The sequence below is a fragment of the Chelon labrosus genome, assembly GCF_963514085.1.
Source record: "Chelon labrosus genome assembly, chromosome: 12".
In the NCBI taxonomy this organism is placed as follows: Eukaryota; Metazoa; Chordata; class Actinopteri; order Mugiliformes; family Mugilidae; genus Chelon; species Chelon labrosus.
The window spans coordinates 14,431,381-14,449,113 of NC_140345.1; the positions used below are offsets into that span (position 1 = coordinate 14,431,381).

A 17,733-nucleotide genomic window follows, 5' to 3' on the forward strand; every position below is an offset into this window, starting at 1 on the left:
AAAAGTACTAGTTTTAATATTATATTTGTTTATTATATCTGTCTATATCAAGCACTGCTTTTTTATTCTTTCTGAATTTCTCTGGGAAAAGTATACTTGATCCCAAAACGGTTTCTGAAATGTTGCTCTGCTTTTTCTAATAGTGACCGATAACCTGACTTTTACATGAAATTATACTTTGTCTGATTTTGTTAACGCGTGTCACTTTAACAATTGTTGCCATAAATGTGTGTTGCATGAAATAAACATTTATATTCCAATGTGTCGGGCTTATTTTCAAAATTAAATATAATTTCAGTGATTTCAGCAACCTGCTTTCAGTATTGACCTTTGTCTGTAAATAAGAAATCTTGTATTGTCTTTAAGTCCCTCTATCAATAAACTGTTTCATGCGACCACTAAATGTAAACTGGGAAGGTGATGAATTCTGTCTCATTGACACTTAGATCCTAAAAGTATTTCTTGTTTTAATTTGGTATCTGGTTTATATTTATGCAGGGCCTCTGATTTATATGTATTTGAAATTCTAAAGGAATATTCATTTCTCTTCCTGTTCTGCATTTGTAATTCTGTGTGCATGCAAACTCCTCACAAAAAAGGCCCCAGATGGCCCGTGGATTCAAACCCAGAACCTTTTCGCTGTGAGGCATCAATGCTAACCACTGAGCCAGCAAATGTTTATCCTGAAAAGAGTTTGAATATAATGTGTAGTAATTTTCCAAGAAGTCAAATAGATCATTATTTATGATTTTCTTTCTTTATTAAGGTGACTTTTCTGTCTCACAACAAATGGCTGTAAAGAGACTTTAGTTGGAGGACATGGTGGTTTGAATCCAGGAGTTGTAGTTGCAGACCTTGGTGTAGACTCCAGGCAGGTTTGCCAGGGCACAGCCATAACCCCAGGACACGATACCCTGCAGCTGACCATTGCACACCACGGGGCCACCAGAGTCACCCTGACGGAGAAAGGACAAGAAGAGGTGTGAGTGGAGGTGTTCTGAAGTTTGGTTTGTCCACTTAAAGAAGCATAGTTCAGATCATACCTGGCAAGAGTCCTTGCCTCCCTCGAGGAATCCAGCACAGAACATGTTGGAGGTGATCTCTCCAGGGTAGGCGTTCTTGCAGCTGGTGTCGCTCAGGATGGGAGCATCCAGGCACATCAGACGATCAGGGTAGTAGCCTATAAAAGAAGTAGAAAAAATAATCTATATTAACACCCATACTACACCATGTACTCCATGTTTTTCTCCAGACGTGACTGAAATTTTTCACTGACTTCCAGAGGGGCTGGTGTTTCCCCATCCAGAGATCAGACAGTTCGTTCCGGCGCCGGCACAGCTGGAGGGCAGGGACACGGTGCTGACGTAGCTGTTCAGGGCTGCGGGCGTGCTCAGCTTGATCAGCATGATGTCATTGTCCAGGTTACGGCTGCTGTACTTGGGGTGACGGATGACCTTGGCAGAGTTGATGAACTGCTCGGTGCCCTCGTTGACGGCAATGTTGTGCTCACCAAGACGCACCTGGATGCTTCTGCAGAGAGAGACACGAGAGGAATGAAGTAACACACACACAAAAATAAATAAATTTAAAAGAAAAATGAATGATGTCTTTGCACTTACGACTTGTAGCAGTGAGCAGCAGACACCACCCAGGTGCTGGAGATCAGGGAGCCTCCACAGAAGTGGTAGCCAACGTTCAGAGAGGCCTGGTAGGCCACAGAGTTCTTCCTGCACTCATAGCCTCCAATGATCTTGTCGTCCTCAAGGGGAGCAGCATCTGTAACACAAACGGCGAAATAAAGAGTTCAAACGCCCTCTAAAATCAAGCAAAGACGAGGATGAAGAAATGCAGTTTAAAAAGCTCACATGCTGCAGCCACCAAGGCGAAGAGAATGAAGTACTTCATGGCTGTGTTCTGGAGCTTCTGAGCGTACACACTGCAGCAACACATGCACCGGGTTTATATACCGCACAGGTACACCCAACAGCTCTTTATCAGAACCTCCCTCTCGTGGATTTTTCCACTTAGCTGGATTAAATATTATCCCACCTGAGAAACAGCAGCATGGTTAAACACAAAATCACATGTACTTCCATGAATAACCTATTTTCCAGTACAGCCCCAAATAATGTGCTTTTAAAATGACTGCCTATGTACAAGCATGAGTCTGTAATTATATCTATATCTATATCTATATCTATATATATATCTATATATATATATAGATATAGATATAGTTACATTTCAGGTGTCAGTAATTATTATAAAATCTTATTGTAATCTTTCATGTTATACTTTGCTTAATGATTTTCACAAGATATCCAGAAGAAGTTTCCAAATATCATGGATATAGAAATCATTATGGTTAATTAATTGCTTTTATGAATTTGGTATATAGTTGATTAGAGGAAACAATTTAACATTTAGAGCCAGTTTATAAGTTTTCTTTGTAAAATAGTTTACATTATTTGGAAGTGTCTGTCAACAAATTTCAGATTTGTGCAGGTTAATATGATGTACTTCTAAAACCTTTTTTCAGTATTTCCAGTAAAATCTGCCTCTACGGGCGATACAGGAGTCTTGGCTCCAGAACCAGCAGCCTGGGGAACAGCTTCTTTCACACAGCTGTTTCCCTGCTGAACTCAACTCCCCGATACTACACACAACCATTGCTGTACATACTGTGTATATACACCCATCTGTATATAAAAACATAACCACTTAATTGTATGTGTATTCCTAATACACATGTATATATACACACACACACTGCCTGGCCAAAAAAAAAAAAAAAGTCGCTTGGATTTTACTAAGCAAATAGGTACGAGGTTTCTATTGGATAATTACTGCATGGGTGATTATCTTTCAGCTGGAAACAAGTTATTTAACCCCAGTCGAACCATGTCTAAAGACACATCCCTTGGTCTTGGAAAAGATGTTATGTCTGTTTGAGAAGGGTCAAATCATTGGTATGCATCAAGCAGAGAAAACATCTAAGGAGATTGAAGAAACTACTAAAATTGAGTTAAGAACTGTCCAACGCATTATTAAAAACTGGAATCATAGTGGAGAACCATCGTCTTCCAGGAAGAAATCTGGTTGGAAAAAAATCATGTTTGATTGTGATCTGTGATCTCTTAAACATTTGGTGAAATCACATCAAAGAAAAACAACAGTAGAACTCAGGGCTATGTTTAATAGTGAAAGTAAGAGCATTTCCACATGAACAATGAGAAGAGAACTCAAGGGATTGGGACTGAACAGCTGTGTAAAGTTGAGAAAACCACTAATCAGTGAGGCTAACCTGAAAAAAAGGCTTCAGTTTGTTAGGGAGCATAAAGATTGGACTCTGGAGCAATGAAAGAAGGTCATGTGGTCTGATGAGTCCAGATTTACCCTGTCCCAGAGTGATGGGGGCATCAGGGTAAGAAGAGAGGCAGATGAAGTGATGCACCCATCATGCCTAGTGCCTACTGTACAAGCCTGTGGGGGCAGTGCTATGATCTGGGGTTGCTGCAGTTGCTCAGGTCTAGGTTCAACAACATTATGTGCTCAAAGAATGAGGTCAGCTGACTACCTGAATATACTGAATGACCAGGTTATTCCATCAATGGATTTTTTCTTCCCTGATGGCACAGGCATGTTCTAAGATGACAATGCCAGGATTCATGGGGCTCAAATTGTGAAAGAGTGGTTCAGGGAGCATGAGACATCATTTTCACACATCATTTTGATGTCCAATCATGCTTTGTGAACATCGTACAAACAGTTTTAGTTGTATTTAGTAGGAGGCAAGATTTATAAAGCCACTCATTTACAGGAACCATAGCTGAAGTAAGAACAGAGGCTGCTTCTTGAACATTTTCTCCACTAGTGAAGATGACAGCATCATTGGCGTACATTTGAAATTCAACATTAATGCATGAATTTGGCAAGTCATTAATGTACATAGCAAAATCAGTGGGCCAAGTATTGACCCCTGAGGCAGACCAACAGGGACGTCTAGAAAAGTTGATTTGACACTTTTAATGCAGACACACTGTTTCCTGACTTCTAAATATAATTTTATTAATTGAATTGCATCCAAGGAAAAATTTAAATAGGTTAATTTAGACAGAAGAATTTCATGATTTACAATGTCAAATGCCTTTCTCAGATCTATATATATATATATATAATGAAATGATCTACCTACATCCTCACTATATATTCAAGATTCAAGATTCAAGAAGATTTAAGAGGTTTGTTGTCATATACACAGCAAAGGTTACACTGAGCAATGAAATTTTTACTTTGAATGTTGCCTTCACACAACTAAAATAAACAACTAAACTAAACTAAAATGAAGGAAATACACTTACTCTAAGCATAGAAAAATAAATCTCACACACATTATGACTGTTTTTATTCTTTCTGGATTTCTCTGGGAAAAGCATAGTTGGTCCCAAAACTGTTTCTGAAATGTTGCTCTGCTTTTAGCTCTGTGATGCTGTGACGACCGATAACCTGACTTTTACATGAAATTATACTACTTTCTCTACTTTTGTTAACATGTGTCAGTTTAACAGTTGTTGCCAAAAGGGTCTATTGCATGGAATAAACATTTATATTCCAATGTGTCAGGCTTATTTTTAAAGTTAAATGTAATTTCAGTGATTTAAGAAACCTGCTTTCAGCTGTGAGGCATCAATGCTAACCACTGAACCAGCAAATTTTTATTCTGAAAAGGGTTTGAATATAATGTGCAGTAATTTTCCAAGAAGTCAAATAGATCATTTGTTATTTATGGATTTATTGCTTTATTAAAGTTGCATTTCTGTCTCACAACAAAAGGCTGTAAAGAGACTTTAGTAGCGGGACATGGTGTCGCGAATCCAGGGGATGTAGTTGTAGATACGGGTGCAGAGTCCAGGCTTGTATGGCCCGGCACAGCCAGGAGCCCGGGTCAAGATACCCTGCAGCCGACCATTACACAACACGGGGCCCCCAGTGAGGGCCTGACAGAGAAAGGACAAGAAGAGGTGTGAGTGGAGGTGTTCTGAAGTTTGGTTTGTCCACTTTAAGAAGCATGGTTCAGATCATACCCGGCAAGAGTCGTCATTGATTCCTTCAAGGTATCCAGAACAGAACATGTTTTGGTAAGAGGTGTACAGTTCAGGGTGCTCTCTCTTGCAGTTCATGTCGAGTTTAATGCCGGCTTTCAGGCACAACAATCAGGGTAGTAGCCTACAAAAGAAGTCCAAAAAAATAATCTATGTTAACACTCATACTACGGCATGTACTTCATGTTTTTCTCCAGACGTGACTGAAAACTTTCACTGACTACTAGAGGGGCGGGTGTTTCCCCATCCAGAGATCAGACAGTTGCCGCCAGGGTAGCCAGGGGAGGCAAGATGGGTGGTCAGGCCCACGGTGCTGACGTAGCTGTTCAGGACAGCGGGCGTGCTCAGCTTGATCAGCATGAGGTCATGTTCCATTGTATGGCTGTTGTAATTGGGGTGACGGATGACCTTAGCCTAGTTGATGAACTGCTCGGTGCCCTCGATGACGGCAATGTTGTGCTCACCAAGACGCACCTGGATGCTTCTGCAGAGAGGGACACAAGAGGAATGAAGTAACGCACACAAAAATAAATAAATATAAAAGAAAAATGAATGATGTCTTTGCACTTACGACTTGTAGCAGTGAGCAGCAGACAAAACCCAAGTGCTGGAGATCAGGGAGCCTCCACAGAAGTGGTAGCCAGCATTCAGAGAGACCTGGTAGGGCACAGAGTGCTTCCCGCACTCGTAGGCTGGAATGATCTCATAACCCTCAATGGGAGCAGCATCTGTAACACAAACAGTGAAATAAAGAGTTCAAATGCCTTCTAAAATCAAGCAAAGATGAGGATGAAGAAATGCAGTTTAAAAAGCTCACATTCTGCAGCCACCAAGGCGAAGAGAATGAAGTACTTCATGGCTGTGCTCTGGAGCTTCTGAGCATACACACTGCAGCAACACATGCACACAGGTACACAGGTACACATAAACAGCTCTTTATCGTTGTACATCTGACTGCAGTTCAATGCAGTGTTCATTTCTTCGATTAAACAGTAAAAAGGCATTTTTAACATGTTGGTAACACGGGTATAAATTCCGGTAACTCCAAAGCTTCTATTTCGTCGGCAACAACGAATGCAAACGCAGCGAGATCCGCCATTGTTTACACAAAGTAGACCGTGTCCGACTTGTCTGCAGCCGTTTTATGCTCCACCCCTACAGTCAGCGTAAGTTCACGTTGACGTATGCACCTAAGCCTCAGACAGGCGCAGACATCTCAAACGAGCCTAATAGGCGTGTTCGACTTCATCAGAGCCCGTCTACGGAGAGCCTTCCCACTCTCTATCAAGTCCCATTGTAACTCATTTTGGTTGCAGTTCCACCAGATTTCCACTGGGGGCGATCGCCATGAGTGCAACATGAATGGGACTCTATGGAGCTAAACGGCTAAATGTGTCTCTTTTACCCGATTGTCGTTGAGAAATCTCATATTTGATTGTAGGTTTTGCAAGTTCAACATGGGTTATAGGTCAAAAGTTGAATGAACGAGAACTTATGTCCTTTCGTTTTCTTACAGGTTGAGTTGTTGTTGCCCACACGCTAGCATTGTGCTAATGAACGCTGATTGGTCAGTGAAGGACTGATTACGACCTGATTACGACCAGATCCCGCTTGACGGCATCGTGGCATCCTTAACCAGAATGTTAAGGCGGACTTTTTCGCCCAAGTTTTTTTTTTTTCGGCCCGGTCTTTTAAAACAACAAAACAGAAACTCTTCTAGCACGATTATTTACCCGTGTCAGCTGTGTTGTCCATGCCTCGAGAGAAAAGAAAGTGCAGAGTGCGAAAGCACCAAAGCAGTGACTGAAGGATTACCGTAAAGCAGTATCTGGTCGTACGATGTGTATGACGTCATTGACATTTTAAAATACTTTTTAAAGCAAATAAGTGACTCTAAAAAATCTAACACCCAGCAATATGTAATTTCTTTGCATCTCCTTTCAAATACAATATTCAAATTACTGCACAAAAAATTATATCCTGAGAAAAGTGGATTTTGAGGGGTATTGCTCCATAGACCGCCATTCATTCTGCACTCGTCCTGAGAGCGCCCTCATATGGAACCAGAGTGGAACTGCAACCAGTTCAGAAGCCGGAAGTTCAGTGAGAGTGGAACTTCTCCCCATATTAGACATTCTCTGACTTCATGCAGATCTGTGCAGATCTGACTTGACGTGATGCATGCTGGGTTGAACAAGTTCATTTTAACCAATCATATTCGAGGTCTATGAGCATGAACAACCCAGCATGCATCACGTCAAGTCAGATCTGCACAGATCTGCATGAAGTCGAAAACGCCTATTGCCTTGACATACCCTGATCACGAGCTCATGGCATGGGATAGTACGGAAGCGTACTGCTGCCACACTTTAGAAAAAAAAAGGCTCAATATTAAGTAATTACGTGAAAGTTTCATGTTATAACAATATATTTTTTCACGTTTTAACAAGATAAGTATCACGTTATTACATGAAATTATCATGTTATTTCATGAAATTATCACGTTATTTCATGATAATGATATTTTCATGTTATAACGTGAACATTATCATGAAATAACGTGATCATTTCCTGTAATAACGTGAAAATATCATATCTTGAAATAACATGATATTATCACGTTATAACGTGAAAATATCATTATCATGAAATAACGTGATAATTTCATGAAATAACGTGATACTTATCTTGTTAAAACGTGAAAAATATATTGTTATAACAAGAAACTTTCACGTGATTACGTAATAGTAGCCTAAGTCTTTTTTTGTGTGTGTGTGTGGCAGCAATACGCTTCCGTAGATAGCACTCTATCAGCATCTCATCAAGCATCAGCAAGTAGCGCTGGGCAAATCGTACACTAGCCAAGTGAACATGGAACAGGAACAGTACAACAAATTAAGTACAGCCAACACGTCACATAATGAAAAGTTAGTATATCCCAGAATTCAATTAAATAAAAGTTGCTATAAAGGTGGTAGCGATTCATCACCGAACTACCTTCACAGCAGGGGAAGTCGCGCTGGCTAATTAGCTAACAGGCAATGCTAGAAAATTGGTTGAAACAACCAAGATAAAATAATTACGCTGTGCATATACAAATGAAGACCAGTATAAGCATCGCGAAGGGCCTCTGATACAATATAGACAGTTGACAATTCAAAAGAGGTCGGTATTTCAGCAACTTACCTCTGGAACAACTCAATGCGCAGCTATGTAAGTGAATGAGGTCCAACGCCCAAATGACAGTGTTTTGAACTAATCCGATTTTCAAATCCCGGAAGTAGGCGGTTAAAAGCGCCGCCATTTTTTTACAACGGAGGTCTATGGGAGTGTCGCAACTCTCTCTCTCTATGGCTCTAGGTGGGGCCAGAGGAACCGAATTTTTTTTAAAATGACCTGCTTCATGCAATTATACTTGAACATAGGGTCAGTTTCAGCAAATATGACAGAAAGTTAGTTTTATAAGACTTGCCTACTGCACCTTTAATTAGTTGCTTTTATTAATTTGGTATATAGTTGATTAGAGGAAAAATGTTTAATATTTACAGACAGTTTATAATTTTTCTTTGTAAAACAGTTTTCATTATGTGGAGGGCTTGTCATCATATATATATATATATATAATAGGAATACATATACAATTAAGTGGTTATGTTTTTATATACAGATGAGATATCAGATATATAATGAAATGACCTACCTACATCCTCACTAGATATTCAAGATTCAAGATTCAAGAACGTTTAAGAAGTTTATTGTCATATACACAGCAAAGGTTACACTGAGCAATAAAATTCTGACTTCGAATGTTCCCTTTACACAACTAAAATAAACAACTAAACTAAAATTAGGGAAATACATTTAGTCTAAACATAGAATACTAAATGAAAACGGTATAATATTGTATAAAGTTCTATACTGTACATATGTAATAATGTATGTGTGTGTACGCTTTTCTAGAGTAGATTTTAAGAGAGCTTATAACATGTTTAGGGACATTTGAACGTTTGAAATTACATCCATCCACAACTGTGTCTCTTCCACAACAACAGTTAACATCAGCAACAGAAACACAAACATAGGGTTGTGTGTTTAGATATATTTATATTATGTATTTATCTTGGACTTGTATAGGTCATAACTGGGGTGTATTACACAAAACTAGGATAAGGGATTAAGCCGGGATATGTTGGTTATCCTGGCTCAATTTATCCGTGATCCGGTTGCACAAAAGCGGGATAGGGAGCGGTAGGATATGTTATGGTATAAGTTACCGTGGAGATTTATTCTGTGGAGCTAGCCTGCTCCAGACCAGGCTAAATTCCAGGATCTATTTAATCTCATCCCTTATCTCAGTCAGCAGTCACCGCAAATGGAAACCAATAGTTATTCCACTGCCCACTACACATTGTTATCACATAGAATTACACCCACTGTTATTATTTAAACATTTGTGATCATTAATTTCAATCATTTTGGATAAACGATGATTTTAGATGATGTTGCAATCATTACATAATTTAGTTTAAATAAAAGCATATTATACAACACAAGGAGAAATACACATTCAGAGGTCTGTATAATACACCCCACATGTCTGTACACTGAAATAAATGCAGGACAAATCCATACACATGAAATGAACAGACAAATGAATGGATGCAGTAGCCTCCCTGCAAGCTTGTACACACACAGTATACAACACAAACACCATAAGAGGCCAAATCAATTTGTAAGTAAGTATAGGCTAAGTATATATACTCTTTTGATCCCGTGAGGGGAAATTTGGTCTCTGCATTTATCCCAATCCGTGACTTAGTGAAACACACTCAGCACACAGTGAACACACAGTGAGGTGAAGCACACACTAATCCCGACGCAGTGAGCTGCCTGCAACAACAGCGGCGCTCGGGGAGCAGTGAGGGGTTAGGGGCCTTGCTCAAGGGCACTTCAGCCGCTTTCTACTGGTCGGGGTCCGAACCGGCAACCCTCGGTCACAAGTCGGAAGTTTTCAATTTCAATATTTCAAGTAAATAAAAAGAAAAACACAAATTCTAACCATGTACAGATGGAAGGACATACCTTGTATGAAGTGGGTGGCATCTTGGGAGGGACATATGCTTGTCTCTGTCCCCCCAGGGATCCCCTCCAACACGGGCTTGCCTTTATTTAAGTCCTCTGCTGGGGTGAGGTCAGCTTTTGGTGACCCACCATCCGTGCCTTGTGTGTGGGTTTTCTTTTTCACTGCTAAAACAGTACAGACAATGACCATGTTTACATGGTCTTTAGTATCTCGATTTTGATCGGGTTTTTGAAGTATCCCGTTTTTGTGTTTGTCCATGTAAACACCATATCCCGAATTCAGAAATCGGAATATGCTCATTTCCCGATTTCAAGAAACCCGGTTTTGCTACCTGAGGGGTATTGCACAAAACCAAGATAAGGGATTAAGCCGGGATATGTTGGTTTAGCCACAAGTCGGTTGCATGAAAGCAGCTCAGACTTAACCCGGCCAAGTTACTATGGTGATTTATTCTCTGCAGCTAGCCTGCTCCAGACCAGGCTAACAGCCAGGCTAAGATTAATCCTGGTGATCCACCTGTATTTCCACCGTCAATCCTGTGAGGAATTAATGTGTTTTACAGCATGTCTATGGTCTTTCTAAGTATGTTGCATCATTTTAATTATCCTGTATTAAAATATTACATATATATAGTCATTTCTCATTTCATTTAAATCTGTTGGCTGTTTGTAATTGCAATAGTCTTTTTATATTGATTTAAGTGGTAGTATTATTACTCAGGCCAAGTGTTATATTGCTATGACTGCTTGTCAAATTGCCGTCAGAGGTTTCATAAATATGTGTTTTATTGCAGTAATTGAGATTACAAAACACAGCTGATGAAGTTGCAAAGTTTTCAGTGAAATCTGTGACAAGGGCAATATGGCATTTAGGCGTGAAAGAGTCTTCTGGGACAGGTCAGACCCGTTGGCCTTTGGAGATGACTATCTCATTGAAAGATACAGATTCTCAGGTGATGGACTAAGATATTTATGTAGGCTGCTGGGTCCAAAAATACAGCACCAGACAGCGCAAAGCCATGCTCTCACTGTACCACAGATGGTCTGTGTTACACTGAGATGGTTTGCAAGTGGGAGCTTCCTTTATCCTGTTGGGGATGCAGAGAACCTCAATTAAGGAACCATTTACCGCACAATAAGACGTGTTTGTCTGGCGCTGAAACATATTCATCACCTTCCCTGGCCACAGAAGACCCCTCTACATCAAGGAGGAGTTTTACAAGATTGCAGGTAACCTCAATTTCAATGTGCAACCATTAGTTTCTAATTTGATCAGTCACAGTTGGATACTCACTATTCTTTGTTACAGCTTTCCCTAACGTCATTGGTGCAGTGGATTGCACACATGTAAGGATCAAATGCCCCTCAGGAGAACATGAGGGAGATTACATTAACAGGAAATCCTTCCACAGCATCAATGTTCAGGTAAGAGTGATTTGTGGTTATGGCCTACAGAAATTAATTCTGTGCATTTAATGACCTTAATACGTTACAACTTAACATTTCAGATGATCTGTGATGCTGACTGCCTTGTGAGCAATTTAGAGGCAAAGTGGCCTGGCTCAGTGCACGACTCCAGAGTCTTTCGGGCTAGTCCAATTTACGAGTGGCTTTCACAAGGTAAGCCACACATTTTTTTTTATTTGTACTGTAAGCACCTTGGACATTGTGTGTGTAACTCTGCTCTGTTTTCTAAATGATATCTTGTATTGTCAGGCGAATTCTCTGGTGTGCTGCTGGCAGACTAAGGATATGCCTGCGAGTCATTCCTCTTGACTCCCCTTGCGGACCCCCAAACCCCACCACAGTAGGCCTACAACCATGCACACAATAAAACAAGGGCTCGAATCGAGATGACATTCGGCCTTCTGAAATCTCGGTTTCAGTGCCTGCACTACCTGAGGGTTCCCCCGGACACGGCCTGTGACGTTATGGCTGGAGGTGTGGTACTGCATAACATTGCAGGCCCCCCGAGTGGCTGTTGATATTGACTGGGAAAATGCTCCCATCTTCCCAGACAACACTAATGGCAGACTCGTGAGGGAGCAATATATTGCAAGTCTTTTCACTTAATTTTTGGATTTAGCTTCTCTTTAGTTAATAAAAGATCTTAAATGTCACTTTTTGTTGTGTGCATTTTGCTTAGCATTGGTGGCTCTTTTAAATTCTACTTTACATTCATGAAAGAGGGAGGACACCACAATGTTTTCTAGTTTAAAAAAAAAATTAAAAATTATTGATTGATTTATTGATTTGATTGTGTTCCATGTGCAGTAGTGCTACAGTATGTACCTTGTATGAAGCGGACAGCTTCTGTGGCTGGGACAGAGTCGGTTACTGTCCCTCCCAGATCCCCTCCATCACTGGCCTCCCTTTATTTAAAGTCACTTACCAGCCTGCAAAATGTTCTTATATTTAATTTTAACTTGCTGCCAGGCCCTTTTATGGCCAGACAAGTTTGTTCTTTATTAAAGATAAAATAGATAAAAACGTAACATGAGAAAAATAGATTAAACACACACATTGTGGATACTTGTTTGCACTTAATCATACTCTACATTTCCTGAGGAACTTGAAAAGTAACTCATTTAGTCCTTTTTAATTGTAGCCTAATTATGACGGTTCCAATGGAGCACTGTTTATTAATTGTACAGTTTTGGACTACTTACGCATTAAGCCGGTCCGCTACTGTCTGCCAGGCTTTCTCGCGTTGTTTAATTATGGCAATAGTATTGCCTTTTTTAATATTGAATCTTTCACCTCTTCGTAAAACTGCATCAGGAGCTGTTGTTCCGCGGCTGTGAAATATGACGCGCGACTTTTATCTATGTTCTCATCAGTGATTCTGTGAGCGATCGCGAGGTCTGTTTAAATATCCCGTGAATGCGCACTTATCCCAGCTATCTTCATCTGGTTTAACATAGCCGCGCCTTTTAATCCTGGCTCGGCAAACGTGCAACCAATTAAGCCAGGATGCGCCGAGCAGGCTAAGTCAAGCCGCGCTTGCTCAATTATCCTGGATTTCTTTATTCTAGTTTTGTGCAATACCCCTCTGGAGTACTCCGATAGAAGCCGGGATACTGGAGCATGTATACACCTTATCCCGATTTCTGACGGCTGCCCACTGTCTGCGCAGGCGCGAGTGACGCCAAGTGACGCACTGGATATACAAACAACATGGCGGCAACGAGAACGTCTCACTGTTGGAGCGACGAAGAGACTGAATTTTCCCTTAAAGTAATGAAAGAACTAAACATAACGACGTGTTTAGATGGCAGAAAACACAGAAATGCTTATGTATTCAAATCTGTTGCGGAAAAGCTACGTGACGCTGGTTTTCCACCTCGCTCCGTTGAACAAGTTCGGTTGCGTTGGAAAACATTGAAAAAGACGTGAAACACGCATGCGCAGATAGGATACAGTGATCGGAAAACGGGTTACTGGTATTTATCATTTATACAGGGATATGAATAACTGGGTTTGTCTGTGTTCCATGTAAACACCATATCCCGGATATGCTCAAAGCTGGGATACTAAACACCATGTAAGCATGGTCAATGATAATAGAGGGTGCAACATGATGATGAATCAACATCAGAGTTCGACGTTGATTCAATGACTTTATCGTTGACAGCGGCATGTTGATTTAACATCGTTTCAATTACTATTTGCTATCTGGGAAGGTCACTTGCTCACTGACACTCCATTGAATTTCCTTGTGGGATAAAGAAAGTGTCTCTCTTCCTGTGTGTGTGAGTGTGTGTGATGTAGATTACAGGGCTCTCAAGTTTGAACAGAGTTCAGAGTGAGATTTTGGCGGTGACGGCAGGAGTTTGGTTGGGGTGGGGACGGGGCTTAGATCTGATAAATAACACATAAATTCACACATAAAAATATGTATTTAATTCAGAATTTCTTAGTGCAGGTGTGTGTGTGTGTGTGTGATAATGTCTGAGCTTATCAATAATATGGTATTACATAATTTAGCCCCCTGGGAAAGATATTTCTACAGCTGAGTCAAATATGCAGCACTCATCAGCCTATCATGGACCGAGGTGAATGCTAGCTAGCTCCTGCATGAGCCTTCAAGCAATGCAGAGCTTTTTTTTTTTTTTTTTAAATCTCATCTTAAATTGGCAATGTCTTTCCTAGAAGTTGGTCTCAACTACTTTGTGAATAACGTTAAAGAAAAAAGTAAGCGGTGGCCTAAGAGAAAAGCTCTGTGAATAATGTGTCCTGAACTAAGACTCAGGCATGCAAACTGGTCATGGGTCAAAAAGGTGAGAAGAGTGCGCGAAGAGGGAAATGGCCACGAACCCCCCCCCCCCCCCCCCCCCCCCCCCCCGCTTGGTAAACAGAGATTTACAAAGACAACAGACTACAAATTCACAAATTTTTACCAAAAAAAAAACTTTTGAGCCAGCTCACCGTCACAGAATTGATCAATGAATTCTCTTTTTATTTTCCTCTTTATTATTTCATTACATCTAAGAAAACTTTTTGTTCTCAGTAAAGCTGAGAAAGCATTCCTTTGTGAATGAACTAAAAACTGTATTAACTAAAAACTTTAGATTTATTACTAAGTACTTTCTTTACTCTGAACATATCCGTTTTTCAGACCATATCCTCATATCAACCTGTTTAACTCTTTTTTCACATCATACTGAATGTTTACAACTAAAAACATTCCTAAAACATTTTTCTATCTTTTCTCATATTTCTCTTTCTGAACATTTCTCATAACATATCCACAACATGTCTTTCAAAATCTCAAAATAAGTCTGTAAATAAGTCTGTAAACATATCATAGAACAAAAGTGAACATGTTCTTTTTACAACATATTAGGATTTTTTCATGCCCAGGCTGTCATAAACAAGTTGCATTGTTTGCATGATAAAATGTAATCAGGTAATCCCCAACAATGTAACTGTAATCTGATTACACAATTTTTGTATTGTAATCTGGGCTGATTACAGTTACTTGATTTTTGTAATCTGATTACGTAATCCAGATTACATGTAATCCATTACTACCCAACCCTGTTAATAAACACATAGGGGCTACGCATGGGGCTCTGACAACACCTTTCAATGTGTTCGCGTCTGTAAATAAAGTCAGCGGTTATATATACCGTATTTCCTCTAATACAGGCCCGGGCCTTTATTTTACTCAAGCGCATAGCGGTCCAGGCCTTTATTGGAAGGAGGCCAGAATTAGAGGCAGGCCTTAATTTCTATTTGAGCAAAACGAACTACGAGTAGAATTAATAAAAACAAGATTTTGTGTATATTTGAACCTATAAAATACTAGGTTCATTTATTGAAAACGTACAGTTACCATAACCTGGTATGCATACAGAACATTAACAACAAATGAGCGGCGCGACGCGGTCGGAGCGCACTGAGGACAGTGAGTCCGCTGCCGGTCGGCAGTCGCGCCGGGAGCGAGTGGGCCCCGTCCCTCCCCGCACGGAGAGAGGGCGCAGTGAGCACTGATTCCAAGACCCCAGGGAAGCAGTGAGGTGAGATGCGGGGGGTCGCTGTAAAGCTCGCGGCCGGAGCCGACGAGCCACCTTCGCCCCGAGCACTTACAGGCCGCGCACCGCCACGGAGTAAATGCGCCCGGCGGGGGCCGGCCGACGCCGGGGAGAGGTCCCGCTGAGGGGATCCTCCCACACCGTGCCGCCGAAACCCTGACCCGCCGAGATGGTTCTAATAATAGCCCCGGCCGCTATTAGAGACCGGCCTTTATTTACCTCCGCTGACAGCGACCGGCCAATGTTGGAGACCCGGCCGCTAATGGAGTACAGGACAATATTAGAGGATTTACGGTATATAGAACATTATATTATTATATTATTAAAATATATTAAAATAAAAGTCAACGAGTAGGCTACCCCCCCCCCCCCAAAAAAAATATTTTCTCCTCGGATTTGCACGAATCACATAAGTCACCCAATTTGGATTGAAAACGGCGAATTTTAGGCTCAGATCAAAAATACGAAACGGAGAAACGGGACACAGGACTGATTTTAATATTTAATTGGTCAAAATCAAATACAAGAACATTCTGCAGAATGGTAAGGGCCCTGACTAATACTTAACAATGCACAAGCATAGATTGTACCCAGAAGGTGCCTGCTCACACAATCGCTGTACCAGGAAATCGGGCACTGACAGAATTTCCGCGTTGTTTGGAATGCAAACTGCGATTAAAGGCGTATATTTTTTTTGTAATTAATTAATCGTAATTAACCCGTCAATGTCCCACCCCTAACTTTTAACTTTGTTCCATGTGTGTCTGAAAGTGGAGACTGTCATTTGCACTTCTAAAGGAAGGACAACAGAATCTGAACGTAAAGGACGTTGATTTCAATCAGCCACATTAAGGACATGTTGAAATCAAGTGGAACAGTTGGTGCTCCATGTCAGAAAGTTGCCTAAAGCTGGCCTAGTTAATGTTTACAGACACAACCGCACCCTGTGCATCAGTGGTTGGAGTGGAAAGAAAGAGAAAACATCCATCCTCACATGTCTGATCAAGAGGTATTACACTTTTATTTTGATTGTTAAAATATTAACTTTAATTTATTCATTAATAAAACTCAAGTGGACGTTTTATGTGTGATGTCTCTGAATCATTGTGACGGAACAATAAAAGGTACATGATGTCAACCAACAGAAATCCATTGTGAGGCATAACGTGTGGACTTTAACCTTTAACATCCACTGAAATAACACAGTGTCCTTGAACTGGCTTAAACTTGACACATGCTGAGGAAATAAAATTGAGGTGTTGCAGACGATCATTAAACACAAACCACTTTGAGGATGTAGAATCTAACCAGCACGCTAGAGCTTAAATAGTGTAGCTATTCATTTCAGTGGAACAAAGTTATGTGGCATTCATTCATTCATTAATTCATCTTCTGTAACCTATCCCAGCTGTCATCAAGCGAGAGGTATGGTACACCCTGGACAGGTCGCCAGTCCATCGCAGGGCTAACACAGAGAGACAGACAACCATTCACACTCACACTCACATGCACACCTACGACCAATTTAGAATCACAAATGAACCTAACCAGCATGTCTTTGGACAGTGGGAGGAAGCTGGAGTACCTGGAGAGAACCCACGCAGACACAGGGAGAACATGCAAACTCCACACAGAAAGGCCCAGTCGGCCCATGGATTCTAACCCGGGACCTTCTTGCCGCCCATTTTAAAAGTGCAAGAAGTCAATTCCATTTTCGAAAGGGTGAAACTTTATTTTGAAAATTAGGTGGATGCAGGCTATACTTGTAGAGTTGTTTCAGCTGTACGATCCTGGGACCTTCTCGCTGTGAGGCATCAGTGCTAACCACCTCTTCACTGTGCCGCCCTATGTGGCATTCATTTATTTTAAACTTAAGTGCTTTCTTTTGAAAAAGAAATGGTGAATAATGACTATTTTTGACTGTTTTGTGACGAATCAAGCAACTGATTCATAATAGAAAGTAAAATAATTCAGCTTTTATACTTAGATTTTGACAAACAGCCTCAACAAGA

At 40.7% G+C, this 17,733-nt stretch overlaps 1 protein-coding gene and 1 pseudogene across 2 annotated transcripts; both read right to left on the minus strand.

Annotated features, from left to right (window-relative positions):
• Positions 1-747: 747 nt before the first annotated feature.
• On the minus strand, positions 748-1,922 carry LOC311497363 (trypsin-3-like). Its single transcript, XM_084557643.1, has 5 exons — positions 1,866-1,922; positions 1,620-1,776; positions 1,277-1,530; positions 1,044-1,180; positions 748-956 (listed from the first exon to the last, which is right to left on the minus strand). The coding sequence occupies exons 1-5, from the start codon at positions 1,903-1,905 to the stop codon at positions 807-809; spliced, it is 738 nt and encodes a 245-aa protein (XP_084413769.1). The 5' UTR covers positions 1,906-1,922; the 3' UTR covers positions 748-806.
• A 3,078-nt stretch (positions 1,923-5,000) lies between these two features.
• On the minus strand, positions 5,001-5,959 carry LOC311497367 (serine protease 1-like; annotated as a pseudogene). The gene is made up of 3 exons: positions 5,920-5,959; positions 5,674-5,830; positions 5,001-5,586 (listed from the first exon to the last, which is right to left on the minus strand). The product of its transcript is annotated as a serine protease 1-like (transcript).
• Positions 5,960-17,733: the final 11,774 nt, after the last annotated feature.

Bases quoted from the DNA above. Each gene is read 5' to 3' on its own strand.
- LOC311497363 (XM_084557643.1), bottom strand. From the start codon at position 1,905: ATGAAGTACTTCATTCTCTTCGCCTTGGTGGCTGCAGCAT. The intron at 1,181-1,276 runs GTCAGTGAAAAA...CTTCTTTTATAG, and splicing joins AAACACCAGCCCCTCTGGAA to GCTACTACCCTGATCGTCTG. The intron at 957-1,043 runs GTATGATCTGAA...TTTCTCCGTCAG, and splicing joins GAGGCAAGGACTCTTGCCAG to GGTGACTCTGGTGGCCCCGT.